The following is a 13539-nucleotide window of genomic DNA, read 5'->3' on the forward strand; positions in this document are numbered from 1 at the left end:
AACCTCCCAGTCCACCCTTCCCCAACCCCCTCCCCCTTGGCAACCACCAGTCTGTTCTCTATGACCGCGATTCTGTTTCTGTTTTGTAGATAAGTTCATTTGTGTCATATTTTAGATTCCACATGTAAGTGATAGCATATGGTATTTGTCTTTCTCTTTCTGAGTTACTTTACTTAGTATGATAATCTTTAGTTGCATCCACATTGCTGCAAATGGCATTATTTTGTTCTTTTTTGTTTGTTTTTTACGGTACGCGGGCCTCTCACTGCTGTGGCCTCTCCCATTGCGGAGCACAGGCTCCGGACGCGCAGGCTCAGCGGCCATGGCTCACGGGCCTAGCCGCTCCGCGGCATGTGGGATCTTCCCGGACCGGAGCACGAACCCGTGTCCCCTGCATCGGCAGGCGGACTCTCAACCACTGTGCCACCAGGGAAGCCCCCTATTTTGTTCTTTTTTATGGCTAATATTCCATTGTGTGTATGTATGACATCTTCTTTATCCATTCCTCTGTCAATGGACATCCATGGTTGTTTCTATGTCTTGGCTATTGTGAATAGTGCTGCTATGAACATGGGGTGCATGTATCTTTTTGAATTATAGTTTTGTCTGGATATATGTCCAGGAGTGGGATTGCTGGATCATTTGGTAGTTCTGGGTTTAGTTTTCTGAGGAACCTCCATACTGTTTTCCACAGTGGCTGCACCACCTTACGTTCAAGGGTACTAGGCTTTTAGATCCACACCCATTCTCAGAGGATCTGTCTCAGACCTCAGTTGGAGAAACACCTCATTAAACATTAAACATTGGCCCTTTAGGATAGTCATCATCAAATGCAAACATGAGCCTTGAAATCACATAGATGTAGTTAGAACATGGCTGACAGATAATCTAGAATATGTTTATCCCAGGGTTTATTAGATTTTTATTAAAAACTTAATATACCAACTGTAAAAATGTCTTCCAGGAGAACCCACATGTTCTCCCCATAGAACACTGCTGTGGGTCTCAGACCCATACATAGTCGCTATCATTTTAGCATCCATTAATTGAAATTTTTTATTGTAATGAAAAGCTATATTAAGTCAGTAAAACTTTAAAATAAATTGGTATTTTATTAAAATGTTATCTACTAATACTTGGGAAAAACTTGCACATTTTATTCATCCTCTGGACAATTCTTGTGAACAAAGAGATTTAGGGACCCTTTGCAATATATCTGCAGGCCCACGTTCAAGTCACTGTTCCAGTTTACTGGGGGGGGGGTCCTCGCCTTAGACTGGAATTACCCATCTAGGACAATCTTTTTTAGATGGGGGAGGGAACAGAACTGGTCCATCATCCCCCCAAACTGGCAAAATCTGTGGCCAAGGCCACCCCGACATCTCCCGCGCATGTCTGGCTTCCATCACCTTGGGGGAGGGGAGCTTCCCGGCAGCCCTCCACGTCCTTGAGGTGAGTCTTAGGGGTGGGGTGGGCCCCAGACTTAAGTAGTTTTTAGAAGTCCCCGAGGTGATTCTGCTGTGCAGCCAGAATTAAAATCCCTGTTCTGGCGGCAGGAAACATACCAGGGGTTCCCTGAGCAGACAGACTGGAAAGGATTTGAACAACCAAATCAGACTAAAGTGGTAGCCACTTAATCCTGGTTACATACATATCCTCAGAATAAAGCTGGGCTCCAGGGGACGCAGGCTGGGCAGGTGTAGGTGGCAGCATGAAAAGCCTCCAAAATTGCTTCTGTTTGGTATCTGAACCCAGATCTAGACTGAATCCGAACAGTCCACCTTGTTAATATGAATCAGTATTGTTACTGTTTTTTCTTATTATACAGCTAATAGGTATGCGTTTTAGGAGGACAATATAGAAAATGCAGGTAAACCAAAGACCATGGGGAGGGATGGAGAGAGAGGAAGTAGAAAAGTAGGTTAATCTGTGTTTCCTTTCACTAGAGATAGTAATATTTGGGTGTCATTTGAAAAAACTAGAAACAGTGTTTTACTCTGCTTTTTCCCTTACGAACCTGTTGTGAATCTCGTCCTCTGTCAATTACATGACTGTTCAGTCCTCCACTGTGTGGATGCCACATCATTTGTTACCAGTTCCCTAATGCTGGGTATGTGGATTGTTTCTGAATTTTTGCTAATGTTAAGAAATATCAGGCTTCCCTGGTGGCGCGGTGGTTGAGAGTCCGCCTGCCGATGCAGGGGACACAGGTTCGTGCCCCGGTCCAGGAAGATCCCACATGCCGCGGAGCGGCTGGGCCTGTGAGCCATGGCCGCTGAGCCTGCGTGTCCAGAGCCTGTGTTCCGCAACGGGAGAGGCCACAACAGTGAGAGGCCCGTGTACCGCAAAAAAGAAAAAAAATATATATATATATATATATGTATATATTATTTAAAGCTGAAAACCACTCATCAAAATTGTTTAATAGCCAGCTATTTCATTACAGATTATTTGGGGAAATTTTACCCTAAGTCAAATGGATTGATAGGTTCTTTTTTTGTTTTAACATTCTATTATGGACATTTTAAAACATACCCCAAAGAAGAGAATTGTATCCTCAACCCTCCTGTACCCACCTCTCAGCCTCAACAATTACCAGCGTTTAACCCATCTTGTTTCATGTGTCTACCCCCATGCTTTTGTGTGTGTGTGTGTGTGTGTGTGTGTGTGTGTGTGTGCGCTGCACCTCGCGGCATGCGGGATCTTAGTTCCCCAACCAGGGATCAAATCTATGCCCCCTGCAGTGGAAGCACCGAGTCTTAACCACTGGACTGCCAGGGAAGTCAATCCCCACATTTATTTTTTTTAACTGCAAATTTTTTTAAAAAGCCACTTTCAAACGTAATTTCACCATTAAATATGTCATTCCTTACTGAAAAGGACTTTTCTTTAAATATAACAGCCATGTCCCCTGTCACACCTAACACAATGAACAATTCCTTGGTTTCTTCTAATACCAGCTGATATTCCAGTCACCATGATTGTCTCAAGGTGTCTTTTTACAGTGGGTTGGTTTAACTCAGGGTCCAAACAAGTTCCACACATTGTGTCTGATTGGTGTGTCTCTTTTATTCTACATGGTACCCTCTCCCATTCTTTTTATTTTTGTCTTCATTTTTGTTTTCATTTTTGCCTTGTTTTCATGAACTTAATTAGTTGGAGAAACCAGGTTCTGCAGGACGGAGGTCAGTGTGTGTGCATGTGTGTGTGTGTGTCTATTCCGATAAAACTTTATTAACATAAGTAGGCAACAGGCCATAGTTTGCAGAATATCCCTGCTGTAGAATAGTCCACATCTGGGTTTGGCTAGCTGCTTTTTCATGGTGTGGTTCACTTCTTATTCTGTCCCTTGTGTTTCTAATTAGATTCAGGTAACTGATCATTAGATTCAAGTTCAGTAGTTTTGGAACAAACACTTTGCAGGTGGTGATAGATGCTTCCTAAAGCACCACATCCTGGGACAAATTATGTCTGCTTGTTATAGGTTGTTTCTTAAGCAGGAGTTACTCTCTGCAGCTACATTTGCTTTTAAGTAAAGTTCTATCCATCCCATCAGTGCTGGCGAGGATGATCCTTTTCTAGCTAAAGAAATGAATTCTCGGTGATTACTTTCGGCGATTTGCAAATATGTATAAAAAGCCTTAACATTTAACTTGTCAATTTACCGCTGAGAATTTATACTCGAGGGAATGATTTAGAAAGTGGCAGATATTTTGCCACAAGGATGTTCATCACAGCATTAACTATCATATCAGAAAACAAGGAGCTAAAGTGGATGTCCAACATTACGGGACCAGTTACACTGAAGCACTATGCAGCCAGCGTGAACCATGGTGAGGAAATGTCACGTTAAAAGGAATTTATGATACTGTCTTGGGTGGAAAAAGCAGCTTTAAAATCAGGATGGATGGATAGATAGCTAGGTATTATTTATATTAAAAATATGCTGTATTAGTAGAAATATATAGTGATGGCTAACTTCTATCAATGGCTAACTTCTATCAATCACGTACCATGTTTCTGGCATTACTCCAAGTATTTTATATTAACTCACACAGTCCTGATGGCAACCCTATGAGGTGGGTGGTATTACTTCCCTCATATGACAGATGAGGAAACTGAGGCACAACCAGATTAAATAAATACACCCAGGACCACAACGCTGGTAAGTGACCAGGGCAACATTCGACCCAAGAATCCGACCCCAGAACATAGTAGCAATGTGATAACTGCCCAGGAGAGAAGAGCCTGGAAGGTTTACCCTCAAATGTGAATCATGATTACCCCTTAGGGGAAAGCTTTTGAGGTTTTTTTTCCTTTTTCCTTTGCTCTTTTCTCATCTGTACTTGCTACTTTTCTGATTTTTTTAAACTTAGGTTAAAAATATTACAGGCTCGGGCTTCCCTGGTGGCGCAGTGGTTGAGAGTCCGCCTGCCGATGCAGGGGACACGGGTTCGTGCCCCGGTCCGGGAAGATCCCACATGCCGCGGAGCGGCTGGGCCCGTGAGCCATGGCCGCTGAGCCTGCGCGTCCGGAGCCTGTGCTCCGCAACGGGAGAGGCCACAACAGTGAGAGGCCCGCGTACCGCAAAAAAAAAAAAAAAAAAAAAATTACAGGCTCATTCTGCCCAGCCATCTCACACTCCCTAAACCCAGAGAGTTCTAGGGCCTTGTGATTCAGCCCCATCACCCTGTCCCTTCACTGAGCGACTGGTGGGCTATTAGGAAAGCATCCCAGCCCGACCGCATTCCTGCCCTGGTCACCCTGATCGACCTTCCCTGGGGGGTAGCAGCCCAGCATCCTCCCAGGAGCTGGCACCCTGTGTGTGTTGATGACAATTATTGTGTCTCCTCCAGAACAAATCCAGAGCAGATATTTCTCATTGTCAGGCACGGGCATGTGTGTAATTTCTCAAGGCCCCCTTTGTACTGACTGACCAAAGCTAAAGTGATTTTTCTGGATGCCGAAGTTAATTTGTCACAGTGATGCATTGATCTAATGATTCCCTTCATAAAACTAATCCCCACATGTAGTCTACGTGGAGACGTTCATTCTTTTTCCAGCCCTAATCTTTTAACCTCTTTGGAAGAATACCTTTTGTTCACTCTGCACCGCTTGGTGATGGCTTCTGGCCAAAAGCGACCAGTCTGTGACCTGGACCTGAACTGAAGGTGTGACCGGTGGATAATGATGTGGTCATGCTCCTGGACCAAGGGCCCCACCCGCAGGCGTGATGGGCTGCAGGTGCCCCCGCTGTGGCTGGGGGCTTGCCCCCTGCCCACCTTTGGAGCTCCCTGCTCCAGACCAGCCCTGGGCTGTGCCCACCCCAGCAGCCCCCCACCCTGCCTTCCCTGCCTCTCTTTACTTAGTGGTCCTTCTTACTCTCAGGTACGTCTGGGAGAAGGATGGGGCCACGCTGAGCATGGAGGGCAACCCCCGCATCCGTCTGGACAGAAACGGCTCCCTGCACATCTCGCAGACGTGGTCTGGGGACATCGGCACCTACACCTGCCGGGTGCTCTCAGCCGGAGGCAACGACTCTCGCAGTGCCCACCTGCGTGTGAGGTGAGGGCAGCCTGCCCAGGCTCCGGGGTAAAGAGGTGCAGGCAGCAAAGGGAAGACTGCGTCTAGGCAGGCCACCAGGCGAGGTGTGACCTGAGCCCGCCCACCTCACCCCAGCACCCTCCAGGCCTTTGCCAGCTCAGTTCGGCCCCTGTCAAGGGCGGGGAGTCTGGGTTATGGCTTTGGACAGGTGGGCTCCAAAGCCAGTGCACAGAATCTCCAGCTAGATGGCCCCGAAGGCTGGGTTCGGGGGCCCGAGCACCAGATATCATGGGAGCTCAGACTGAGTCCTGGGTGTCACCTGATTCTAGACCTCACGGGGGGGCCCCGCCACACCTGTCTCCTCCAGGCAGCTGCCTCATGCCCCTGAGCACCCAGTGGCGACTCTCAGTGCCGCGGAGAGAAGGGCCATCAACCTGACGTGGGCCAAGCCCTTTGACGGCAACAGCCCACTGATCCGCTACGTCCTGGAGATGTCGGAGAACAGTAAGGCTGCTCGCACCCCCTCCACCGACCGCAGCCAGGGCGACCCCACTTCTGTGCCTTTGAGCCAACCCTCTGGACGGCCCAGCTCCCTCATCTGTAAAATGAGCCATGGCATCCTGCAGTCGTGTGACAACTGAACGAGATAACGCACAGGCTGGACGTGGGACCTGCCACCCAGAAGCCTCCAAGACACTGGCCATTAGTTTGTTTTTTGTTGGGTTTTTTTATTATTGTTAATTTATTTATTTATATATATTTTTTGGCTACGTTGGGTCTTCGTTGCGGTGTGCGGGCTTCTCATTGCAGTAGCTTCTCTTGTTGCGGAGCACGGACTCTAGGCGTGCGGGCTTCAGTAACTGCGGCTCTCGGGCTCTAGAGTGCAGGCTCAGTAGTTGTGGCCACGGGCTTAGTTGCTCCACGGCATGTGGGATCTTCCCGGACCAGGGATCGAACCTGTGTCCCCTGCATTGGCAGGTGGATTCTTAACCACTGTGCCATCAGGGAAGTCCCTGGCCATTAGTTTTTTTTTTTTTAATTTTTATCCTCCATCCCCAAGCCATGAACTCCAAAATTAGCAGGCATCATTTGAGTGGTGTTTCAGATACAGTTTGCTAGAGCTCATCAATTTGAGAAAAAACAAAAAAGATAGAAAAGACAAATGCCTCTCAGTTCCCATGAGCCCTTGCTCCCTCCCCAGGACCCCCAACCCCCTGGGACATGTGGGCTAAGGGGACCCAGAAAAATGACGTGACCAGCCTCTACTGGACCAAGCTGGGGAGGTACTACCCTGCCAGCCCAAACGAGGCTGGACCCCTGCTGGGAATCGGGGCGGGGGAAGAAGCGTGTGCCCCCAAGATGCCTACCTCAGCCTCCACCCTCTGTCCCTGTAGATGCCCCCTGGACGGTGCTTCTGGCCAGTGTGGACCCCGAGGCCACCTCGGTGATGGTCAAGGGCTTGGTTCCCGCACGTTCCTACCAGTTCCGTCTTTGTGCCGTCAACGACGTGGGGAAAGGACAGTTCAGCAAGGAAACAGAGAGGTGAGGGGAGTGGGGTGGGTGTCAGGGGCTCCAACGGTGGGTGTCAGGGGCTCCACTCACTAACCCAGTTAGTTGTCCCTCTCACTGGGGTCATGCAAGTTCCAAGACTTAAGCCCATTCTGCTCTACATCCCCATGGGTTGCCATCATTGTTAAACGCACGTGAATTTCCAAAGACATCTGGGATCTACACAGATCTCTGTATGCAATGCCTTGCATGCTGCCAGACCCCATGAAGCCTCCAACAAAGCTTTTCTTAAAATGATGAAAGTTTAATAAAAACAGCAGTTCATGCGTTTTAATACCCACTTGTGTAGGAGGCACGTTCTAGCCACCTAGACCCCCCTAGAACAAGCAGCCTCCTCTAGTGAGAAAGAAGACATCAGGTCAGAATGATAGTGACACCAATCCCATGCCCCAAAGCTGTGTGCTTTGCTCTTTATTTTTTTATGTGTATTTTTATCTTTTCCAGATCTATTGAGATATCGTTGACTTGTAACATTATGTAAGTTTAAGGTGTACAATGCGTTGATTTGACACACTCCTGTATGGCAAAATGATTACCCCCATGGTGTTAGCTGACACCTCCATCCTGTCACATAATTACCGTTTCTTTTTGTGGTGAGAACATTTGAGATCAACTTTCTTAGTAACCTTCAAGTATATAATACAGTATTCTTAGGTATAATCACCATGCTGTATATTCCATCACCAGAACTTGTTATTCTTATAACTGGAAATTTATGCCTTTTGACTAACGTCTTCCCCAGCCCCCCACCTCCTCTGTTTCTCTGAGTTCACCTCCTTTAGATTGCACATATAAGTGAGATCTACAGTATCTGTCTTTCTCTGTCTGACTTATTTCACTTAGCATAAAACCCTGCTGGTCCATCCATGTTTTTGCAAATGGCAGAATTTCTTTCTGTCTCATGGCTGGAAAATATTTCATTGTATAGCTAGGTTACATCTTCTTTATCCATTTATTTGTTGATGGACACTTAGGCTGTTTCCATACCTTGGCTATTGTGAATAATGCTGCCATAAACATGGGGGTGCAGATATGTCTTCGAGATCCTGTTTTCATTTCTTTGGGGTGAATATATACCCAGAAGTGGGGTAGCTGGATCACATGGTAGTTCTGTTTTCAGTTTGGGGGGGAACCTCCATACTGTTTCCCATAGTCCCTGTACCAATTTTTACTCCCACCAACAGTGCATGAAGGGTCCCTTTTATCCACATTCTCACCAACACTTGTTATTTGTTGTCTTTTTGATAATAGCCATTCTGATGGGTGTAAGGTAATATCTCACTGTGATTTTTTTTTTTTTTTTTTTTTTTTTTTTTTTTTTGCGGTACGCGGGCCTCTCACTGCTGTGGCCTCTCCCGTTGCGGAGCACAGGCTCCGGACGTGCAGGCTCAACGGCCATGGCTCACGGGCCCAGCCGCTCCGCGGCATGTGGGATCTTCCCGGACTGGGGCACGAACCCGTGTCCCCTGCATCGGCAGGCGGACTCCCAACCACTGTGCCACCAGGGAAGCCGCTCACTGTGGTTTTGATTTGCATTTCCCTGATGGTTAGTGACGTTGAGCACCTTTTCATTGACCTGTTGGCCATTTTTATGTCTTTGTTGGAAAAATGTCTATGCAGCTCATTTGCCCATTTTTTGATCAGATTATTTACTTTTTTGCTGTTGAGTTGTATGAGTTCTTTATATATTTTGGATATTAACCCCTTATCAGATATACGGTTTGCAGATATTTTCTCCCATTCCATTATGTTGCCTTTTCATTTTGTTGTTTCTTTTTCTGTGCAGAAGCTTTTTAGTTTGATATAGTTCCGCTTTTATTTATTTTTGCTTTTGTTGCTTGTCCTTTTGGTGTCATATCCAGGAAATTACTGCCAAGACCAACATCAAGGAGCTTTTCTCTTATGTTTTATTCTAGGAGTTTTATAGTTTCAGGTTTTAAGTTTGTCTTTAATTCATTTCGAGTTCATTTTTGGGAGTGGTGTAAAATAGAGGTCCAATTACCTTCTCCTGCATATGGTTATCCAGTTTTCCCAACATCATTTATTGAAGAGACTATCCTTTTCCCATTGAGAAGAGTTAATATTGTTAAAATGTCCATATCACCCAAAGCCATCCATTGATTCGATGCAATCCCTATCACAATTCCAATGGCATTTTTCACAGAAATAGTAAAAAACAATTCTAAAATTTGTATAGAGCCACAAAAGACTCCAAATAGCCAAAGCAATCCTGAGAACAAAGAACAAAGCCAGAGGCACCACACTTCCTGATTCCCAACTATACTACAAAGTTATAGTAAACCAAAACAGTATGCTACTCATAAAAATAGACACATAGGGAATTCCCTGGTAGTCCAATGGTTAGGACTCAGCACTTTCATTGCTGTGGCCCGGGTTCAGTCCCTGGTTGGTGAACTGAGATCCTGCAAGCTGCATGATGCAACCAAAAAAAAGAAAAAGAAATAGACACATAGACCAATGGAACAGAATTGAGAGCCCAGAAATAATAGCAAATAGAAATAGCAAACAGTACTTGCTAAGGGAGCCAAGAATGCGCTTTGCTCTTTAAAAGTTGCTCTTTGGTGTGTACACAGACCCCACCCTGGGTTAAATCAATCATTGTGGTTTCCCCACAGTTCCAATAAGCTTGAATCCCTCTGGCTTATACTAGGGGGATGCCACAGAGGCTGTGACACTCTAACAGGAGGGAGAAGTGACAGCTAAAAACAGCCTGGCATGGAGAGCAGTTATAGGAGAATTTATTCATTCACTGTTTACTGAGCACCTACTATGTGCCAGACCATGTTTGGACCACGAGAGGTGGTGCAGGGGAAAAAAATGGACATAGCCCGAATCCTTCAGAGCTATGAAATCCCAATAATAAGAGGCCTCGAAGTGTAGGGAAACCATCCTATAACTTCTCCAGTCCTTCGGGCTTCCCTGTGTAATGCTGATTCATCTTCCTAATGAATCATCCTGAGTCAGCAAGAAAAAGGTTAAATTACCCTCACTTTAGGCTTTACAAAGCCATGGGAGGGTGCAGGATGTTTTGGAAAAGCTATCCATCAGGAAACAAAAACATAAGCGAAATGGGAAAGACATCCATCAAAAATAATCAACTTTTGTTGTTAATGGATGCATGTCAGTTATGTGAAAAATACAGAAGTGGAATGCTGTGTCCCCTGGCCATGCCAGAGAAAGAAATGCAGTAACACTGGGCTTCGGGGGGTGGGGGGATGCTCAAGCTCTCACGCACACACCACGCCACCCCTACCCGGCCTGCCCCACACCTGCCTGGGCTCAGCTGGTTCATAAAGGAAGCGCGGTTCAAGTTCACCACCAGCTGGTAACTGGGAGGTGTGTATTTGACACACCTGCTTCTAAAATACTTGAACACTCATGACATCATCAACCCCAACAGCAGCTTCTTTTGACAAATGGGAAACCAAGGCCTGTGTCCCTCAACCGCAGAGAAAATACACATATCTGGTGCTTTACAGTGTTTTAAAAAGACTTCCATATACATTGTGTCATTTGAGCTTCAACCACTCATAAAGCAGGCAAGTGGACTTTATGATACTGCTTTTACAGGTAAAGAAGCAAGCTCAGAGAGGTTAAGTGACTAGCCCGAAAGCACACAGCAATTGTGCAGAGTCATCCAGGGACAGAGCAGGGTGGGGCCTCTTCATATCCCATTAAACTCCTGTATTTACCGTGGAGACTAGGAGTGAAAAGCCCTGCCCATTCTTGGTGTTTTCCTATCCAGGGTCTCCCTTCCTGAGGAGCCCCCCACGGCCCCTCCCCAGAATGTCATCGCCAGCGGCCGGACCAACCAGTCCATCATGATCCAGTGGCAGCCACCTCCCGAGAGCCACCAGAATGGCATCCTTAAGGGCTACATCATCAGGTAGGCATCTGCACCAGGGAAAGGAGGGGCTGCCCAGACTCAAGAGGAAAGAGATGAGGGAGGGTCAGGGAGTGGATTGGAAAACAGAGCAGATTCATGGCAGGTCCTTCTTCATCAACAAGGACCAGGCAACAAGAAATGCCTACACTACAGTAGGAAGGATTGAAGTTAGACATCTAGAAGAACTTCCAGCAGTGAGAGCCTTGGAAACCAATAGAAATGGTTAGAGAGGAGATACAGTGAAGCCTCCTTAAGGCTGTATGGATGACAAGTCTGCCAGATGTCAGGGCTACATAGGAATAGGGCTACATGGAGACACATAACTATCCAGGGGACCAACCACCTGGGAACCCAAGAATATTCTAGCAGGCCAGATTTCCCCAGGACAGACAATGAGTGGATGAATTACTAGGCCAAGAACTGGTTAAAAAGTCGAAGTCCTGTCTTTGGTCCCTACTGCCAAATGAAGCCCAGTTATATAGCCTTTTATTTTTACATTTGACTGTGAGTGCTTTACTGGTAACCTGAAAGTGTGTTATTAAGTTGTTAGTAAAATTTGGTATTCATAAAAGGAAATTAGCCTGTTGCTTGAAACTTCTGAGAACTTGTGTCAATATTCTGAACTCTGGCTGGTTGCAAGATGCTAGGCAACTTCACATGTCTCTTTCCTGAATGTGTACACCCACAGCACTGGAATTCCCAAATTTTGGAAGCAGTAACTATTGGTTTGGCTGCTCCATTATCAGTTAATTTCGTCGTGGGCTTTTTGATGAATCCAGAAGGGTAGTGGTTCTCAAAGTGTGGTCCCTGGACCAGCAACATCAGCATCACTTGAGAACTTGATAGGAATGCAAATTCTCAAGTCCTACCCCTGACCTAGGGAATGAGAAACTTTGGGGTAAGCCCAGCAATCTGTGTTTCAACAGGCTTTTCAGGTGTCTTGAATGCACACTAAGGCTTTGAGAACCACTGCTGTGGGGTTTTGTGAAGCATCAAAATAATTTGGGGCCTCTGATTTCCCAGTAGTTTGACGCTAAAGTATGTGCGCATCGTTGTTCTCCTATGAGCTCTCCATCCTCCAAAATTTGCCTGTACATATCCCATTTCTTTATTACCCTGCATTCTTTTTTCCATTGGAAGGTGAACTTGGTAGAGTATGTAGCCTCAGGGTTTTTTCTTTCCACCTCAATGAATGGTTGTCAAAAGAGGGAACCATTCTCCTAGAAGGTGAAAGAAAATGAGTCCAACCTTTGGAGACCAGTCTCTGATCAGCGACCCCTCAAAGCTAGACCAGTGAGATCTTCCCAGGAACTCTCAGCATCCCTGGCTAGCCGTCCTACCAATGTCCTCCTCCCCCGTCAAAAAGAAGAGTCCAGACACATCCCCCGGGCTTGTGTTATCCCGTGGGGTAGCCGCTGGTCACTTGCAGCCATTTAAATTAATAAAAAAGTAAATTAAATGACAAACGTAGCTCCTCAGTTACATTAAGCACGTTTCAGGTGCCCCAAAACCACAAGTGCCAGCAGGTCCCATGTTGGACAGCATGGATGTGGGTTTCCACCATCCCAGACAGCTTCCTGGGCACGAGGACAAGCAGGCTGACTCCAATCCATGGCATCCTGGCTTTCTCCCCTCAGGTACTGCCTGGCCGGGCTGCCTGTTGGGTACCAGTTTAAGAACATAACGGATGCTGATGTCAACAACCTGCTGCTGGAGGACCTCATCATCTGGACCAATTACGAGATCGAGGTGGCCGCCTACAACAGCGCCGGACTGGGTGTCTACAGCAGCAAAGTCACCGAGTGGACACTGCAGGGAGGTGGGTGGGGACAGTGGCCGTGGAGGAGCTGGTGCTTCCCCTTCTCCGTGCCTGATGGGTCCTGACTGTCCAGTCCTGACGGCCTCAAACGTGTCACCTGTTTTATCCAGTCCCAGGCTGTCGTCTGCTGTGCCCAGCTACCCCGTAGGGTGGGAGGACGGAGGGAAAGATGAAGAGGTCGGGGTGGGTGTGATGAAGGCAGAGGCTTCGGGGGTACAGGGACCTTCTGCAGAGTTTCCCATTAACTGGATCATGAAACAGCTTACATTTAACGTTGTACCTAAAAAACCACCCTGAGCATTTTTCAGATCCATGACCTTTGTGGGTACCCTGTGAAATGGGCCAGACCAGTTTTATTAAGCCCAAACTAATCTACAGAAAGAGGGCATCTGAAGTCTCCATAGCGGCAGGGGAGGAGCTGGGGGGAGGGGTGTAAAGCAGTGTCTGCAGACCTCATGTGTTTCCTCTGCTTAACCGGGCCAGACAGTCAGACTGTGCCCCCTCCACGCACACCCCTACCTCTCTGCTCTCCTCCAGTCCCCACGGTCCCTCCGGGCAACGTGCACGCAGAAGCCACCAACTCCACGACCATCCGCTTCACCTGGACTGCCCCCAGCCCCCAGTTCATCAACGGTATCAACCAGGGCTACAAGGTACATAAGGCCTCTCCTCGCCCCGAGAGGAAGCCTGGAGATTCTCG

At 47.0% G+C, this 13539-nt stretch overlaps 1 protein-coding gene across 1 annotated transcript in view; it reads left to right on the forward strand.

Moving 5' to 3' along the window:
* SDK2 (sidekick cell adhesion molecule 2) overlaps window positions 1-13539 on the forward strand; it is a gene marked incomplete at both ends in the record, with an annotated part of 262629 nt that overhangs the window by 186726 nt on the left and 62364 nt on the right. Inside the window, 6 exons of the mRNA XM_079725138.1 lie at window positions 5389-5565; window positions 5912-6048; window positions 6939-7086; window positions 10880-11020; window positions 12658-12839; window positions 13377-13492. Of these exons, the coding sequence (XP_079581264.1) occupies window positions 5389-5565; window positions 5912-6048; window positions 6939-7086; window positions 10880-11020; window positions 12658-12839; window positions 13377-13492 (901 nt within the window). The remainder of the gene's footprint in view (window positions 1-5388; window positions 5566-5911; window positions 6049-6938; window positions 7087-10879; window positions 11021-12657; window positions 12840-13376; window positions 13493-13539) is intronic.

Source organism: Hyperoodon ampullatus, assembly GCF_949752795.1.
Source record: "Hyperoodon ampullatus genome assembly, chromosome: 19".
NCBI lineage: Eukaryota > Metazoa > Chordata > Mammalia > Artiodactyla > Ziphiidae > Hyperoodon > Hyperoodon ampullatus.